This window comes from Lepisosteus oculatus, chromosome 15, assembly GCF_040954835.1.
Source record: "Lepisosteus oculatus isolate fLepOcu1 chromosome 15, fLepOcu1.hap2, whole genome shotgun sequence".
Taxonomy (NCBI): domain Eukaryota; kingdom Metazoa; phylum Chordata; class Actinopteri; order Semionotiformes; family Lepisosteidae; genus Lepisosteus; species Lepisosteus oculatus.
In genome coordinates, this window is record NC_090710.1 from 20,430,312 (window position 1) to 20,448,493 (window position 18,182).

Sequence of the window (18,182 nt, forward strand, 5' to 3'; positions counted from 1 at the left end):
TTGTCAGCAGGGTTCTCCAAGTAGTGAACCGCATTGTCTGAGCACAGCAATCAGCTTGAGGACCCCTGCTGTCTGCTGGGGAGCATTAGCAGCAGTAACAGCTGGGGGTGCTTTAGGGCTTGCAGTGGGAATAAGAAGTGGATAGAGCCTGAGCTTTTTTTTGCAATTGATGTTTACAGGTTGGCCTGTAGAAAGACCATCCAGTTAACCATGTTCTAACCATTTTTATCCAATACAGGGTTACGGGGGGGACTTCACAGGGGAGCTAATCGGCAGACACAAGGCCGAATACACCCAGCATGGGATGCCAGCTCAGCGTAGGGCATGCACACAAACACTCACGCACTCAGACCAGGGCCAGTTTTCCTACATGCCAATTAACCTACATATATGATTTCGGATTGTGGGGAAAAAAACCCACGCGGGCACTGGGGGAACATACAAACTCCCAGAAATAGCTCGTACCCCAAGAACTGGAGCCCAGAGCCCCAGTGCTGCGAGGCAGCAGTGCTACCCACTGTATCACTGCGTCTCCTTATAGAAAGACTAGTGATTAGCCTGACAGATTTGAAAAAAAAAGATTATCATGTAGTCAGCTTCTACAAAGCAGCTGAGAGAATAATGGTTTATAATTATTATAATAATTACTTACACTTATATAGCGCTTTTCTGGACACTCCACTCAAAGCGCTTTACAGGTAATGGGGATTCCCTCCACCACCACCAAGTTATGCCTTGAACTTGACAGAGTCTATATAAGCGGAATTGTTAGGAAACTGGCAAAGTCCATAATCATTCTGAGTGAAAATAGCTCCCATGTTTTTAATTTAATGATAAGATGTGAAATGTCAGTACAGAGAGAGAATCCTCAACCACAATGCCTTTGGCTTCACCTTTTCATTGATTTACCTCGGGAAATGCTGTTGATGTTTTAAGAAGATTGCGAAAGGGATATACAGGGACAGGATATACTCTTCTTAATGGCAAACAGTCTCATTGAGTAATGTAAGGAATTCCCTGTTGGAAGCTGTAGGTACTGTGCAGAGTCCTCCCCCTTGTTAAATGTGTCATGGGCATTTAAAGGAATAGGATTACCTTTCCACTCGACCGACTGTGCTGGAGCTGTACCTGGCAAATATGTGCTAGAGCAAGAGGTAAAGTTCGGGAAGAGAAATGGAGGCTTTAACTTTCCAATGAATGATCAGAGGACTCAGTATTTGAAATTTTCACCAGTTACGTGGAAAACGATTAACTTGATGATTTGTCTTGGTGATTTATTGCTAATACACACAGTTTGTTACCATGTAGTTTAATTAGTGTGCTTCCATGTCTGAATCAGTGATGCATATCAGAATATGCATCACTGAATGAATATTAGACCATCTGGCACAACATGCGGTTTATGTGGCACTGGGTTTCAGGTCTTCAGTGACTTCAATGACCAGTTTCTCCTTGCTTTTTATAGCCCTGAAGGCTAATTGGCGATTGCTTCTCATTGATGTGTGGAGATGGTAGAGCAGGTGAGAGACCGAGGTTTGGTGGAGAGTGTAGGCCCTTTCATCTTCACGCTGTTGTGGTTTCTACTGAAAATGTGAACCCACTAAGATTTACTTGTGAAAGCACAGTTCTTGTAACCAGGAAATGTACTATAGCTCTTGAACACATATAGTTTTACCTTCATAAGATATAGGAAGATAAAGATGTAAAGTACTGTGACATGGAATTGTATTTCCTTTTGATGTTTTGTGTTTGGACAATAAGCTACTCTCAAGATAAAAAAAAAAGAACAGGTCTATTAGAGAGATTAGAGAAAAAAATGTTAGATACAGTAAAGACCTCTAAGGGAGGGCAGTTCCCACAGCAGTATAAAGATTTACTTTAGTTCAAAAGAGTATAATCAATCTTCAGGACAGGCATCTGTGAGTGAGGAGGTATAAGAATTCCCTAGTTTGCTTTTCCATTTTCACTCCCCTCAAACACTTTTGCTGGCCCTGGCTCCAGCCGGAACTCCGTGGTCAGCCGCGTTGTCTTGTCTTTTCCGTAACATTTTTAATATCGTTTTTATCTTGTTTCCAGGACGCCATCATTGTGACTGTAGCAGGAAGCTCAGTGCCTGGTCTCCTGCCTCCAGTTCTGTTAGTTGGTGGTGGAAGGACCTCAAGCTGTCAACATGGGCAGAAGCTCAACAAAAGGTAAGGAGCCAGAGGTCAGTCCTGTCCATGCAGCTCTTCTTAAAATTTTCAACATTTATTCCATTACACATCTTGTTATAGGGATCTCCCGCAGCACTTGAATAAAGAACTGATACCGTTTTACTTTTTGCCTTTACAATTTTAATGTTCTCGTGATGAATGGAAGCAAGGGGAATGGAATGTTCCGGAATTCCAGCTCCATCGGAATCGGATAGAACAGTACCAATAGTGACAAACACTTTGCCTCTTTGGGAGACATGCAAGATGAGGAGCATAGCAGAGAGAGACTTGTCTTTTCCTTCAGTCACGAAGATCAGTGGAAGGTTACTGATTCACGATCCATGAACATTGCTTGCTGTCATGCACGTCGCTGCTTTCAGGCAATTGATGTTTAGTGTTATTTTTAACTTTTGCAGCTGTCGCATCAGAAACGTAACAGTTATACTAAACAACTTGCCCGGATGAACAGTTTGACATAAAATGAAACCATTGGTGCTTTAAGGAGATGGCTTTGTTGGGGTATGTGAAGTTTTATCACTTCAGTGAAACAGTAAGCACTCAGTTTATAATTGTTGTAAAACTGCAGTTACAGCAATTATGTGGTCAAGTTAAAACTGTATAACAAGTTCACATTCTTAACTGGTCTAGAAAACAAATTCTGAAAGAATTTTTTGGGTTGAGAGCAAATCGACAGAGACTTGGTCTGAGAATAGGCAGTTTTCTAACTTAATATAAAAAATAATCCATTAGCTCTGCAGTTACAGAACTTCAGTTACTGCATTGAGTGTCGTTCTAAATGCTGTTAGCAATATTGTTACATCATGTCACCTCATGAATTGTTTCACAAACCCTAAGTACCACTTATTGCTGATTTCCTCTGTACCCACACATGGAAAGAAAGTACGCCAGACTGTCACATTGAAACTGTATAGCAAAGTTAAGGGACACTGTAAACCATGCCACTGCTGTTTTTTTTCTGACAAGCACGTCTGGTGCATTTCTTCAGTAATGACGAGAAGGATGGGAAGTTGAGGGAATGAGAATAGGGTACATTTGTACATCTACAAATACTCTTTAGGTTTTCTTTTAATCCTGTTTTCTATTCTTTGTCAGTCAACAATGGACTGGATTATATATACATTGTGTATTAGCCACGTTGTTCACAACAGAAAGAAACTTCTTTTTTATGGGACACATTTAAAAGCCAAAAATTTGATCAGTTGGTCATTTATGAGTGCGGTTGTCAACCTCTTCATCAGCACTGATTACTCATCATTTGCAAGTTGTTTTTTTGTTGCATTAGTGCACACGGAGCCAAGATCTGTGATTGTAAGAGAGCATTTGACTCAATTTGGCACGAAGGACTGTTTTATAAACCTCTTCAAAGTGGCATAGTGGGTAAAGTGTATAACATAATTAAATCAAAGTACTTGGAGAAGAAATGTACAGTGAAAAATGGAAACAAAAGGGCAGAATTCTTCCCCTGAGGTCGTGGGGTGAGACAGAACTGCAGCCTGAGCCCAACACTGTTCACTATCTATATAAATGAGTTAGCAGGAATGTTGGAATAGTCTGCAGCTCCTGGTCTCACACTACATGACACAGAGTTCAAGTTCCTGCTCTATGCAGATGACCTGGTCCTGCTGTCACCCACAGAACAGGGGCTGCAGCAGAGACTGGCACTGCTGGAGCAGTACTGTCAGACCTGGGCTCTGACAGTCAATCTGGACGAGACCAGAAGAAAGCCAGACCTTAGGGAAAGAAGTTCCACTTCACACTCAGCAACAACACATCAAGCTACACGTACCTTGGTCTGATTATCAGTTAATCGGGGGTTTTTGATCTAGCAGTGAAGGCACTCAGGGCTTTCTAGCATTAAAAGGAGGCTTTTCAACATCAGCCCACCTACAAGAATCTGACTCAACATATTTGCAAGTGTAATCCAACCCACTGCCCTATATGGCAGTGAAGTGTGGGGTCCCCTCACAGACCAGGATTACACTAATCGGGACATGCACCCCGTAGAAACTGCAGTTAGAGGACTTTTCTACAGAACTCTTAACTCCTAGCATGCAGGGCTAAATTTGGTCAATACCAATTGCTAGTAAACATATAGAAGACAGTAGTAAAGTATTGGCTACACCTAAAAAGCAACGACCAAAACTCTTACCACCACAAGACCCTGCTGAGCCAAGAGCTGAGGCCAGAAAAGATCCATCTGAGTCAGCTGGTCCTGAGGATCACTGGCCCGAGCCACACCAACACCTGCCAGCCTCTGGACAGCACTGCTAGAGCACCACATCACAGCACAGATCACAGCAATATCTCACACACTGGGACACCCACAAACAAAAAAACAACATAAACTGGAATGCTACAGATCCCTAAACAGACAATGTACACTAACCGTATATTTGACCAGGATACAGCAAAAAGAAATAGACCTGATGAAGTACAGGCTCAGTGGCCACAGCCTGGCCATAGAAACTGGGCGACACAGGCAGGTCAGGCTGTCCAGAAAGGACAGGCTGTAGTTCCACTGCCAGTGGGGAGAACTAGAGACAGAGGCGCATTTCCTACTGCACTATAACAAATATTCTGGGATCAGACAAACATTCTTCCCCAAATTTACAAATCTAATCCCAGAATTCCCACACCTGCCAGATTACAGTCAGTTGAACTGGCAGTTGATCTGATGATTTGCTGTAACAGCCCGAGGATCAGTGAGCCTGTCTCTCAATAATGCTCCATATGTTTGTAGGTGTAAATATCTTTAGATATTATGTTAATTGTATTTGTATTGCTTTGGCAACACTGGTTTACTCGTTGGTCATGCCAATAAAGCATCTTGAATTGATTTAATTGTACACTTCCGATGGTGAGGACCACCTCCACACCTGTAGGATGAGGATGTCCTACTGCTTTTTGTGGCACACATTGACTGATGTCATTGAACAGAGACTAGTATTGACTGCAGCCACTAAATCTTTGTCGCCAAGGGTTCTTCTTGTGTAACCAGGGTGCCACTCATTCACAGATCTAAGAGGTGGTGCCGAGTGACATGCAGTGTTCATTTCTGATGACAGCTTGCTGTACCTTGATCTTTGCATTACAAGGTCGTGGCTGATCAGCGTTGGTTGACTATTATTTCCTAAATAGGTGTTCCACTCAGTTACGCTCATGTCTAATAGGTACGAGTTAAGCTCTGCTAACCTAAAAAATTTACCTATTATAGCTGGCTAGTCTATTGATCAGTCTAAAGCTGGTTACTTTCAAGTTGGAATGTAAACTTCAGTTTTTATGTTTTATAATCAATCAGAATGTGAAAAATGGGAATGCTGTGCCTTTTTTCTTTTTAGATTCTCCCAGTTTCCTTTCTTGAGCATACATGTCATGGTTTTTCCCCCCTGTTATTGAAAAAAGAGATGGCACCACATTTTGACGCATATGTTTCAAAGTGCTGTGTGTTTATTGAATTATAGTGGATGTTTGATATTCAGTTATAGGTTGCTCAGTAGTCCATTTCCTCAAGCCCTCTCTAGTCCATTGATGCACGTTTAGTACTTGCAGAGTATTCCCTGTGGTGTTCTGCAACATAGTTTGCTTGCAGTCTTCATGGAACCAAAAACCTTTCGTGCTGATCAAATACTAAACAAACATTTGACTATAAATGTTGGATTTTCTGATAGCATTTTATGCTTTATCACTGTTGTTCTGATTCTTCATGTAATTATGGTTTTGTCTTTTCTTTTCAGACCAGAAAGATAGCAAAAGGGAGAAACCAGGAAAGAGCTATTCCTCCCCAAGTCCCTCACACAGCAAAGGTACCTGTGTGCTAACTATATTTTTAGAACAACAGTGTGTAAAACCAGTACCCAAGATTCCAGTTTTAATATAAAATATTATGCCCCAACATGCCCAGCCTGCTTTTGATTTTTTTAAATTTAGTTGGTCTTTGAGCGCCCTCTACTGGTAGAATTGAAAACGTGTCCACCATCACCTCGATTAAAACAAATCGCAGATTCGAATGGAATCGGACGTTGTATGGGACTTTGTTAAATAAAAATGAAATAAAAATGTTCAACACTGGCTTTTATAGTTTGTATAGAAAATGTTAGTTTTCTTATAGAGAATATAATTAATCTTCCAAGTTTTCAAGTTCCATTTTGTTGTTTTGTCAAAGGTTGTAACTGTTCCATCTCTGCTTTCAGAAATTTTTAGCTGGGATGAATATCTAAAAGAAACTGGAGCTGTGCCTGCTCCTCCTAGCTGTTTTAGACAGGTATGTTTCCAACGCCTATCACCTGAATGTCTCATATGAACAGAGTTTATAGTTTTAGATTAATTATTATTTTTCTGGTTTTATGAAAAATAAATAACAAAGTGACACATGCTTCTCTACTTTAATCATCACATTTTATCCCACATTTTATGTCCAGCATAATATTTTTGAAATAATTATGTTAGCTGTGACTAAAGTTATAACTATTTGCTCAGCAGATTCATTCATTTTGCATTGATTAAATGGACAAGCATGCCTGTAAAGATTATCGTGACAGCTGTCTGAAATGCACCATCTTATGTTGTGATGTTGATATCGTTCTCCAGGTCTACGATGCGAATACAGACAGACACTGACAAGACAATGCTCTTTTTGTCTTAGCTGACTGTATTCATTTTTGCTGTTGATAAAGTAGCAGGGATTGCATGTTAAAAAGCAATCAAGTTTAATCTGAACGTCGTGTAGAGGTTCTCCATTGAATATACTTCATCAAACTCAATTGGGTGTATGCTAAAACTGAAATCATTTTAATTTTTTTTAAAAAAGCTTTTAGTATTTCCTTGCGTTGAAACGTTGCAAATACAATTTATAAATATCTAAGCCGCAGAAATATTCCTTAGGCTCCCCCAGCCTAGGTAGTTGTTTCGCCAAAATGGACGTTCTCGCATGTTGCCCCTAGTGCTGTTTTTGCCCCTCTTCCTCCACGAACTGAAACGTCCCTTCAGGCGTGCTTGGTTTTGCCCTCGTTCGTTTTGGCCGACGTCACCGAGGGGACGAGTCCCCTTCGCGCGTTGAAACATCGGTTATCCTTCTAGTCCAGGATCCCCCCTAGCAATGATTTCAAGATGGGCATGAAGCTGGAGGCCCACGACCCCCGCAACTTCACCTCGGTGTGCATCGCCACGGTGATGGGCATCACCGGCACGCGGCTGCGGCTGCGGCTGGACGGCAGCGACAACACCAACGACTTCTGGCGCCTGGTGGACTCCTCCGACATTCAGCCGATTGGGACCTGCGAGAAGAACGGGGACATGCTGCAGCCCCCCCTGGGTGAGGCTTCGTGGTGGGGTTCGGGAGGGCAGAGGGGGACTGAACACAGTGCCTCCCCAGTAAGAGTGAACTTTTGTAACATATGTAAACCTGAAGGCTTTTTCTCTCATGAAATTTGAATTTTTGAAACGTTTTAGCTGTTATGTTGTTGCGGTGGCGGGAAGACTGTGTGATTATACCATCACTTACCAGCAAGACAAATCTCAGTTGGACTTTGGGAGTTTGGCCTGCTTTGGAAATAAGAGTGTCACCTCTGCCTTTTCTGGGTGTTTTTCCACTTTGATCTCGTCTCGTATTATTTAATTCACTGAATTCTTGGTGAGTTTCTGCATAAGGAGAAACCGTGTATTTTAATCATTTTCTCTTTGTACATTATGGCAGACATGGGTACTTTTCATCCCAGGGAGAAAAAATACTAAGTTCCACCACCAGGTGGCGATGTAAAGACAGTGTGTACCAAGAGTAATGGCCTTATTAATTCGCACAATTACAGCAGGTAGTGAAATAGATTGTCGTTACTAGATTGTTTTTTACATAGAAAAAAATACAAAGAAAACTTATTATTAATGACTAATTTTGGTTTTTTAGGATGACTTGTAGAAGGTACATTTGTTTTTAATGGGTGGCTGTGGTACAAATACTGTATTCAGTGTCTAATAAATACTTAGCATCTTTAAAATCGGATCATTCATATATGTTTTTGTCTCTTTTTAGGATTCAGAATGAATGCTTCCTCATGGCCAATGTTTCTTCTAAGGACATTAAGTGGAGCAGAAATGGCACCTGCAACCGCTTTCAAAAAGGTCTGCTTCCATAAATCAAATGCATTTTCGAAGAGGAAAACGAAATGATTTTTTGCACTGTATTCTCCATAAAATGTGCAGGTAACAATTCTGAGAGTAGATTAAGAAGAATAGGTCTGCTGATACAAATTAACCCTGTTTGTTTTACAGCATTCAAAAGTCACACTGTATGAAACAAATGTTTAATCTGGATTTTATGTATATAAAGTCAGCAGCCAGGGATAGCAGTTTTGTCCTTATTAGCACACACCAGTGTAGTATAGCTGACTTTGACTAGTGAGGACAGGTGTAAATACGAATCTCCTTTTAGGTTTATTTGGTGTTTTAAGAGCAAAGTGTTGCTGTGAATCATTGGAACCCTGATAATTAAGACCTTTAAGCCTGCTTGCATCTGAGCATTTTAAAAGTGCCAGAGCCAGTTAATATTCACGTTCCCATGTCCTGTAGTGACTGCTTCCTCTTAATACACGCAGTAATCCTGAAAGAAGTTCCCTGTAAAATATAGGATAGGTGGTAATTTGCTAGATTAAGAGAAAAGATTGAGTCAATAGTAGGCTGTCTTTATTTTCCTGCCCAGTTTTCTCCAGAATATGGCAGACTATAAGACAATAAGACTGCTTCTAAGTCTCCCCTTCTGCTATGACACACATGTGACTTTTTTTCCTGCTCAGCTGGTGCCTCCAATAACTACAGATCAATGAAGAAACTGCATTGGTTTGTTGAAGGTGCCGCATTTATGTGATAAAATTGCTCAAACACAAAGTGTTTTTGGTTGTGCCAGGGTTGAGTTTTACAACCAGGAAACAGAGAGAGAGATTGTCTTTACCAGCTCCAGCTAAGTAACCTCAGAACCCCTAAGTGCTGGTTGAGTTCTGGTTGAGACATCGTTAATAGTGGTGAACAAATGGCACAAGCTGTCACAAAAGATCCTAGAGAGATGGTAGTTGATCTTGTGGTAGCAGTGTGAATTTTACAGTATTTATGTAGACCATGATAAAGTAAAATGCCATTAACAGGAGGTTTTAGGTGTGAGGTTATTATTATTGGTTCCATTTGTGAAAAACCTCTGACAAACCAGACCTGTAGCTGCTGCTCTCTCACGGACAAGCAAGCTTGCACTCCAAAACCCTGCTGCACTATTTGTTTCTGTTTTAAAGGTCAATATTATATTCCTGCTGTTTTCCTTTGGTGTTTTGCTATTTTAATGGAGGCATTTACCCTCCCAGATACTCTTCCACCTATCCTGTAAGGAGATGTGCCCACATTTTGAAAACCTCTGGCACGCAGGATATCAATTTTAATTTAAAGAGGTGAAAAATCAGTAGAAGGCTAGTTTTGTTGCTCTGTATAGGTTTTGCCTATTAAATATACACCACAAAACCCCTTTTATCGATCACAATGCTTGTTCCTCGGCCTGGAGCAAATGCCAGGGTTTGATAGACTGAGTTGTGAGTTACCCTTTCTGAATCGTCATGATGTTAGGGGAGTAGATGCTAAAATACTGAGATTCAGACTGTCTGTACTTAGGAGCCACTGAAGCCTCCACAGAATGGTTTCAAACCTGGGATGAAGCTGGAAGCCGTTGACAGGAAGAACCCTTACTTAATCTGTCCAGCGACCATCGGTGAAGTCAAGGGTGATGAGATCTTCGTGATGTTTGACGGCTGGAGGGGTGCCTTCGACTACTGGTGCAAATACGACTCTCGAGATATCTTCCCTGTGGGGTGGTGCTCCTCTACCAAGCACAGCCTACAGCCACCTGGGAACAGCGGTAAGATGTGTCCAGCAGGGAGCGGCAGCCCGCCTCTTACCCCCACCCCTCCCCAGCTTGAACAATGGAAAAAACTCATTACAGCAGGAGGCACCTAATTTTCTCAATGGAGGGTTATGGCCAGCTCTCCTGTCTAAAAGCAGTACTCGGAAATAAGCAAGTTTTCCTGAACAGAAAAACGTATCTTGCCAAACCGTTTCTTTCTACTAAATGTAGACTCGCATTTAAATCTTACCACAAAGAGATGTGCTGAAGTACATGCCTAGCCTGACTGAGCTGGTAAATATTATTTAGTTTCAGTTTTGCTGTAGATTCCAAATATTTAATGGAAGTGAACAGTTGCAATCACTGTGTTGTCTGAATTGTCAAATAAGTTGTGCATGGTGATGAGCCTGCAGTTTTCTCAATCTGTAGAAGATCGGTGTGGTTAAAAGAGCATATTCTGTGTTGACTGTTGAACCGCACTTTGAAGAAAAAGCAGCCAGTACGTTGAACCACTTGACATCTCCTCTGACCACAAAAGCAGTCACTCTTTACTTTCAGGCCACTGTGATCTCTATAATCTGATGAATTGACAGTTTGCAGATTTTGTTTTATAGAACAAATGCCATGTCAGAATTGTACATGAGAACCGTACTGTTTGACCATCAACCAAAACTGTCAGATCCACAATATAATTTCACTTTTTATTCATGATTGGTTTCCCCAGAGGAAAACTTTATATTGTATGGAGCCACATTGTCCATGTTTTATCACATGTACATTCAGTATGTGTAAGTGTTCATGCATGCTTAACACATTTTTACTGTAACACCTTGGGCAAAAGTCACTGAGAATGTTCCCATTTGAACGACAGTTTTGAGCAAAGTTTGAGCCTTTACCCAAGCCTTATTGCTTATTAATTTTATTCACATAAGTGTTATTGACAAAATAAATAATTTGCCTATTTTCTTAAAGAAATAGCTGCTCCCTACTTTTTGCCTTTTGTTCTCTAAAATTTCTTATATTAATGGAATGTATGTTGACTTTTTTTTTTAGATGAGTAAAACTGATCTTAATTCTAGAAAACAAATTTAGTAATGTTGCTGAATGTTTCTGATTTACTTTTGCCCTTTATTTGCCCTTATTATTGTTGACTGTAAAAGATTTGTGCAGTGTTTCACTACATTGCACACAAAAAAAACCTAGTTTAGAAAAAATGTTTAGCTTCACCCAGCCAAATGTGACCTTTGGGCAAGTTTTGCAGAATGCCCTCATCAAAGAGAATCTTACTTTGGCTCCAGCAAATAGTTTTTAATCCGGTATCTTAGTAACTAATGCCTTTTTTATTTTGCTGCTGCACAACATGTCATCTTAGCCCTTGAAGGTTTGCGTTTCAGTTGGATCAGTTTTTCACCGAATGCTCTCATTAGCTGTGACACCCACAGCTTCACTTTGGCACCTTGTGGAACTGTAATTTGAGACATTTTTAACTTTATATTCTTAAAGAGTATTTTAGAAAGCTCTGAGTAAAGATTTACTGTATGGAAGCTGCTGATGTACATACCTGCCATAGCAACCCCTGTGAATAGGAGAAAATACAGAAACCTTGCACTGTACAGAGACATGAAAGAAGATAGAATGTACCAGATGCCTTCTTGACTAACTACAAGAACATGGTCCATCGCAGTGTTTTCTAGATGCCGCCTAAGTTGGTTTTCTGCAGTTCAAAAATATTTTACAGTGCACCCTTAATTTAACGGACTCTGACGCTTAAATTGACCTCAGATTTAACAGACAGAATCTGCTAAAGGGGAACTTGTTCTATAAATTCGGAAGTAACAGATTTGACCTGCAAGAACGGTTGACGAATTGCCTATGATGGGTGTTGTTTGCGTTTCATGTTCTTTGACAGTTAAAAAAAAAAGTTTAATTAATGCGCAAGAATGATAACAGTATGTAAAAAAGCTTTGTGAAATGCACAAATAATTAAACAAGTTAAAAATTAATACCACCTAAGTTTAAAATTCAGAAATATTAAAGGTGCCCTGTAGAGATGGATCATTTGCTTACAATAGATGATGTTTGCATTTTGTATGCTTCAGCAAATTTGCAGTATATTTACAACACGTGAAATAAAGAGCTTGTTTATTTACATGGCACAGGAACAATTTTCTTTGACTGTTGATTGCAGTCGTTACAAAAAGTCAGAAGATCCAGCTACTTTATGTATGTATACTGAATTGGGAACTTTAGTACTGTGCATGTCAGGTGAAATGTTGTTTAAGTGCAGTGCATAATGCATTGGAAAAAATAAATTCAATGTATCATGCACTGCAGTGTATTATTATTTTTATTATATAAAAATACATGAAAATGCTGTGATCCTGCTGCTAGGGGCTGTCATTGAAGATGTCCTCAGGCTTTTCAAGGCCCTGCTTGTAATGGACTTAAATCTCTCTTTGTAGAGAATTGACTTCAGCATTGCTCACTGCTTTTATTTCTTTGCACTACCTGCAGTGTCCTGCAAAAGTATTCACATTCTTTAAAAGTTATCCATTGTTGCTGGATTACAAATGATACACATCTATTTCCAATATTTTCTTATTGCAATCCCACATGCTGTAACAGTAAAAAAAAAAAAGAAAACTGTCAGCAGATATCTAAAATAAAGTCAAAAACTGAAACATACTGCTTGCATAACTATATTCCATATATATACCCCCTATCGTGTTACAATTTTTCCTTGTTTTTCTGCCAGCATATTCGCAGTAACAGTGAAGTGTGACAAAAAGCTATCTGCTAGTATGCCTGTTTCACTGAAAATATTTTTGTTTTTGTCATGTCATTAGTGAGTATTTATCTGAAAATAAGATTAATAGTGATGGTAATTTCAAAACTATTTGGAATAGCACAAATTGCCCCTTGTTTTATCTTGTGACAGGTAACTAATTTTTCTTCTCATTTCTGCGATTTTGATTTCGGATATCTGAAGTTTTGATTAATTGTGAGGATAAGCAAGTTATTGCTAACATTTGTTTTTGGGGTGCTTGAATTTTTGACACCTCAAGCTAAAATGTGGTCACACAGTGTAGTGAATGGGATTTGAAGAAGTTATTTGGATATCCTTATAAAGCTTATAGAAAATTAAGCCAAATTACAATGAATGTTTTGAGAAGGTAAAATGACACAATACTGTTAAAATGAAGAGCTATGATTCAAAAGGTGACTGTTCTACGGCAAATGTTACAGCATTTTTATCAATGGAGGTTATGGTTTTCAGATTGGAGCCTTGGATGTAGACACATCAGGTCTTACACAATAGGTTAAGCTTCAGCTCCATGAGGTCAGCTTTCCTGTGCTTCCATTCAAAGAAACTGCTTATGTTGTTGGTGTTTGAAATGAGAGAATAAGAAACTGGTTTGGGGCTCCCTGGAATGGAAACCAGTGAACCCAGACGAAGAGTTCACAGGGGTAAACACACTTTTAGACTTTATTTTCAGCTTTGAATTACTACACACAGTGTGAAAAGTATGAATTACTGATTTATGCAGTAAACTCCAATATATTTATAAAGAGGGGGAGAAAAGGGAAGGCAGAGAAAGATTGTTATACGATAGATACTTTATTAATCCATGAGTGAAACTGCAGTGCAACTGCAGCGTGGCACAGTCAACACAGCACAGTGTAACGAAATGATACAATAATACACAATACAATACAGTAAGTACAGTCAATGAGAAGTGCAGTAAAAAAATATGACTGTTGACATATTTATTATTTTTCTGTTCGTACAGGGTAATCTTTATAAAACAAATTTCTTTGACACGGTTGTCTTCTGTCTCCCAGAAAAAAGGGAACCATGTTTTTGTGCAATCAAGATAGTCTATTCTGGGGACTTAATTATTCCAGTTTCTAACAAGATGTGCGTTTATACACCGTGATTGTCTTGTGTAAAAAAATGGCATGTACAAAAATTAAGCATTATGCAGTAGTGCATTCCCTGGTTTTAACTTTTGGGATTTTTTTTCCTCTTTCTGATTTTTCTGGATGCCGAGCATTTAGCAGCTGAAAGACTTTTGGACACATGGTTTCTTTAGCAAACAGTTCAATTTACACAGTCCGTCTATGTACAGTTCATTTTATGCACATATCAACTATTCATTTTGTAATATTTTTCATAACTGGAGGAGGTTTTGAGCCTGCAGACCTTAAAACTCCAGCCCACTCACATAAGTAAACCCAGTAACCACCATCCCTCAGAGCCCTTCAGGGCTGAATTGCCGGTAGTTTCCCTTTCTTATCAGGACACATGATTTTCTGTGTTGAGCCTCCAGTTTAATCTAGCCTGAGGTATTTTTTGGAGTGTTATATGAATCAATTACTATACCTTATGGAAGAGAAATTGGTAGATTTCACTTCTGTTTGTGTATTATCTCTGTAATTTTGTAGTCTAGATATGCACATTAATTTACCCTATCCTTGCCTATACCATCTGCACATGGACCAAGACAAAGACCCCATATAATCATGCATTTATTTTTGTATTCTTCAGTTTGTATACTTAAAATCTTTATTGAGAAACATTTCTGTAATGTTTTGCGATGACGTTCAAAAGGGAAAGTCTGAGGTCCTGAGATTTTAAAAATAACTATTAAGGGTCTGAAGAATAAAAAGGGTTTTTAACACAAACTACATTGAGCTCCAATTATATAATCAATATTTTATGTTGATTTTACAATTTAGGTTTTTCATTAAGTTCTTTATTTGCTGGCTCTGCCAGCTTCCTTCTTCTTGTGGTAGAGGGGATAAACAGGTAGTATATACTCATGGCTTCATCTTGTCTTTATTATTATGCCTCTAGAACACACTTCTGGTGGAAGTAAGATAGTTAATAATGAGTTAAGCTGTGATTTCAGCTTGATCATCACGTGTAGTCTGTCTTTCAGGACCATCAAACCAGTGTAATTCTCTGGTGTCCATTTACAACATATAACGTTGTCTACATTTGGTTTACTTTCTCACTAAACTCCTGTGAAATGCAGGCTTTCTCAACCCTATCAAATATTTTTTATTACTGGAAGAGTAGAGGAGGTATGTGCAGAACCCAGCTTCTGTTGCTTCTAAGTATTTATGACAAATTGGATTTTCACATAAAAATAGTTCAGTGTTAGTGTCATTTATTCGTATGTTGGTTATAAAATAGAAAATAAACTATTCTTACAGCATGTAGGATACGTGCTGTTATATTTAAGAATTTTCTCATTTCCATTATTTTTTGTATTTTCTTAAGTCAGCATTTTTTTCTATTTAACGCACGTTTATAATAATTTGGCCATCTGGATTTAATGGATCTATTACATTTCAGCTTCAAAGGTTATCTTGGTGTTTACATATCTTAATTGGTCCATAAATGACTTATTTGGCCAGGAAGAGTCACTGTTCTTTTACTAATGAAGAACATATTCTCAACCATTCAGACAGCGGGACCGTTTCATGTGTCCTGTGCAATGTCAGAATTAGAAATTTTCATACTACAGTGATTCGAAAGCTCAAGTTTTTTTTATCCTTTTGTAAAAAAAAAACAGCTGTTGAGAGTTTAATGTTTTTTTCTGTTACAGTTGTGAAAATGCAGAGAAAATTTCAAGTTTAAAAAAGTATCATTATCATAGCGTCTCTGATTACCATTGACATTGTTCGTGTCTGTGTTCAGAGAAAGTTTAACTAGCAACTCCCATTAAAACATAAACCGGATTTTGTGGTACAATTTTACAATACCTTTGGCTTCCCTTTTGAGTTGTCTGGATTGTGCTTTGGAGGTGAGGGTAGGCGAGGAGCTGCAACTGGTTGCTCAGACAGTAAAGAGACAGCAGATCGTAAGGTTACACCTCCCCCTTTCAGTGTATCTGACGCGCAGCACGGGCAGTGCTGAAAAGAGCCAAGGTGCTGCAGTCTTCCAGAGGGGCCCGGGGGGGGGGGGGGTTCATCACGTCTCCGCTGTCCTGTCACTCGAGCTGACCCTATTGTTTGATGAGAACAAGATCAGCTGTTCTCAAATTAGATACTAATTAGCTAAGATGAGTATTCCAGTGAGTCTTCGGAGACGTAGCCTGTCAGCTGCAGCTTTCCGGTTTTGAGTGTGTGCTTTTCCATTGTTTCACGTCGCCGCCGCCTTACGGAGACCGGCTCGCTGGGCTGTGCTGAGGAACGAGGAGAGAAAACGGCCAGGAGGAGAAGCTGCATCAGTCTCCTCTGTCCTCTGTGAGAGGATATGTCAGTGGGTGACAAGACTCGCAGCAAAGACACTGTCCTGGAACTGACTCGTGCAGCAAAATGCCCAGCGTGGCTGTTATTTCACAGCTGATATGTTTGAAAGACACAAGGCACAAAGTCTTGCAAGCTACCTTCCTGCGTGAGCCGAAGTCATGAGGTAGAGTTGCTCTACTGTGTGAACGCTGAGTACTTCACCCCTCATCCTGTGTTTTTTTTCCCCATCAGAATTCAATCAGAATGTATATTTTGTTCTTAAGCTAGTGTAAAATACATTTGCAGTGGGAGTGGTGCCGTGATATGAAAAGATTAAAACTGGTATTTTGCTTGTTGTCCAGGAAAGGGAAAAATAGTTTGTAAAGTTATTTTTGACTGAAACATTATTCTAAACACTGCAAAAAGAATTCACCACCATAGAAAATCTAAGGTTGAGTCACTTTTGACCGTAAGGCCAAAGCTGTAATTAAGTCAAGCCATTGGTCACAACCACTTCTTTTCTCTTGTACTACTTTGTTACAGAGGGGTAAGGGTGAATGCCTTCTCTGTTTCACACTGGCCTTGCTGAACAGCTCTAGTAGAGCCTGGCTGAGGTTAACCACTTCCACACGGTACTGTCAGCTTTCTGTATCTGTGGATGATATGCTGAAACTGCATTCTACTGCACAGAACAACGTCCCACACAGAAAGGACATGTCTCTGACACTGCTGTTGTAGGTGATGATTCTTAACCGGCCACCTGCTATGACCTTTCCCAAACTGATTACTTGTACTTTATAGGGACAATGTTCTTTGGAAATTTCCAAAATGATAGCATTTTTTTCCGAAGTGTCTTTTTGTTTGTTAATTTTTTCCAATCTGATGAATTTTTGATGGGAACCTCACTCATAATCACACGGTAAAAAAAAAAAGTTTTCCATCCCTTGTATATTGATGTTTGAAGATGCCATTGGTACAGAGTACCCTTTTCTTCTCTGTTGCTTAGCAACATGAAAAGGCAGTGAGCTTGGTAAGCACTAAAAAGCATGTTAGGAGTTTTGAGGTGTTCAGCACTTCGATGGTATCAATTAGTTTTGTCTTTAGATAAAATTATTTACCAGTCAACATGTAATTGGTCCACTGTATTTTCATGTATAACCTTAAATGTTGGTTTTTGATAGGTTTTCCAATATAATCTGTAGTCGTAAACTACAAAATGGTACACATCAGGTTAACGTTCATTTATTTATTAAACAGGTAATCAGATACAGAGAAATGCCAGTTAAAAAGTCTTATGCATCTGTTAATCTGAAATTCCAAAATAAAAATGACAGTTTATACTTTTGACATGGCTAAAGCTTTCCAGAAGAATTCAGACATTAACATTACCTTGTTGTTAAGGGAAGTCATCCAGTATGTTTCTTTGTCTTTGTTGTGTACTTTTCTCTGCGTATGACTTTCATTGTCACTTGATACAGTATTAACCATAAAGTATTTCTATATAATCCCTCTTTTCTTAATCTATGTGTTGGGTGGATAAGAGCAGGAGAGCCCAGTGAATGACCCATGTGTGGTGTGGCTTCATTAAACTGGGTTTAGTTTAATAGTTATTAGGGAAATGCAATTATTTCAGGCGCCAGCTGCTAATTATCCAAACCCTCTTGGCATTTTCATCCCTATTTCCATATGTGGATCATCGATTAAAACATAGATTTCTAAAATGTTTACTTTTATTCCTTTCATTTTTAAAAGAGATATATCTCTGCATCAAAGTGGTATTTTATTCGTCCTTTGTTTTAATCAAAACAGACCTCAAGATACTGTTTGATCTTTTTATTGGAAAAACTAAATTAACATGC

The 18,182-nt window shown here is 39.2% G+C and overlaps 1 protein-coding gene across 4 annotated transcripts in view; it reads left to right on the plus strand.

Moving 5' to 3' along the window:
• scml2 (Scm polycomb group protein like 2) overlaps window positions 1-18,182 on the plus strand; it is a 58,591-nt gene that overhangs the window by 17,532 nt on the left and 22,877 nt on the right. For all 4 annotated transcript variants that reach the window (XM_015363903.2, XM_015363902.2, XM_015363905.2 and 1 more), the window contains exons 2-7: window positions 2,077-2,192; window positions 5,948-6,016; window positions 6,404-6,474; window positions 7,290-7,524; window positions 8,239-8,327; window positions 9,855-10,098. In XM_015363903.2, the coding sequence (XP_015219389.1) occupies window positions 2,171-2,192; window positions 5,948-6,016; window positions 6,404-6,474; window positions 7,290-7,524; window positions 8,239-8,327; window positions 9,855-10,098 (730 nt within the window). In that variant the 5' untranslated portion in view covers window positions 2,077-2,170. The remainder of the gene's footprint in view (window positions 1-2,076; window positions 2,193-5,947; window positions 6,017-6,403; window positions 6,475-7,289; window positions 7,525-8,238; window positions 8,328-9,854; window positions 10,099-18,182) is intronic.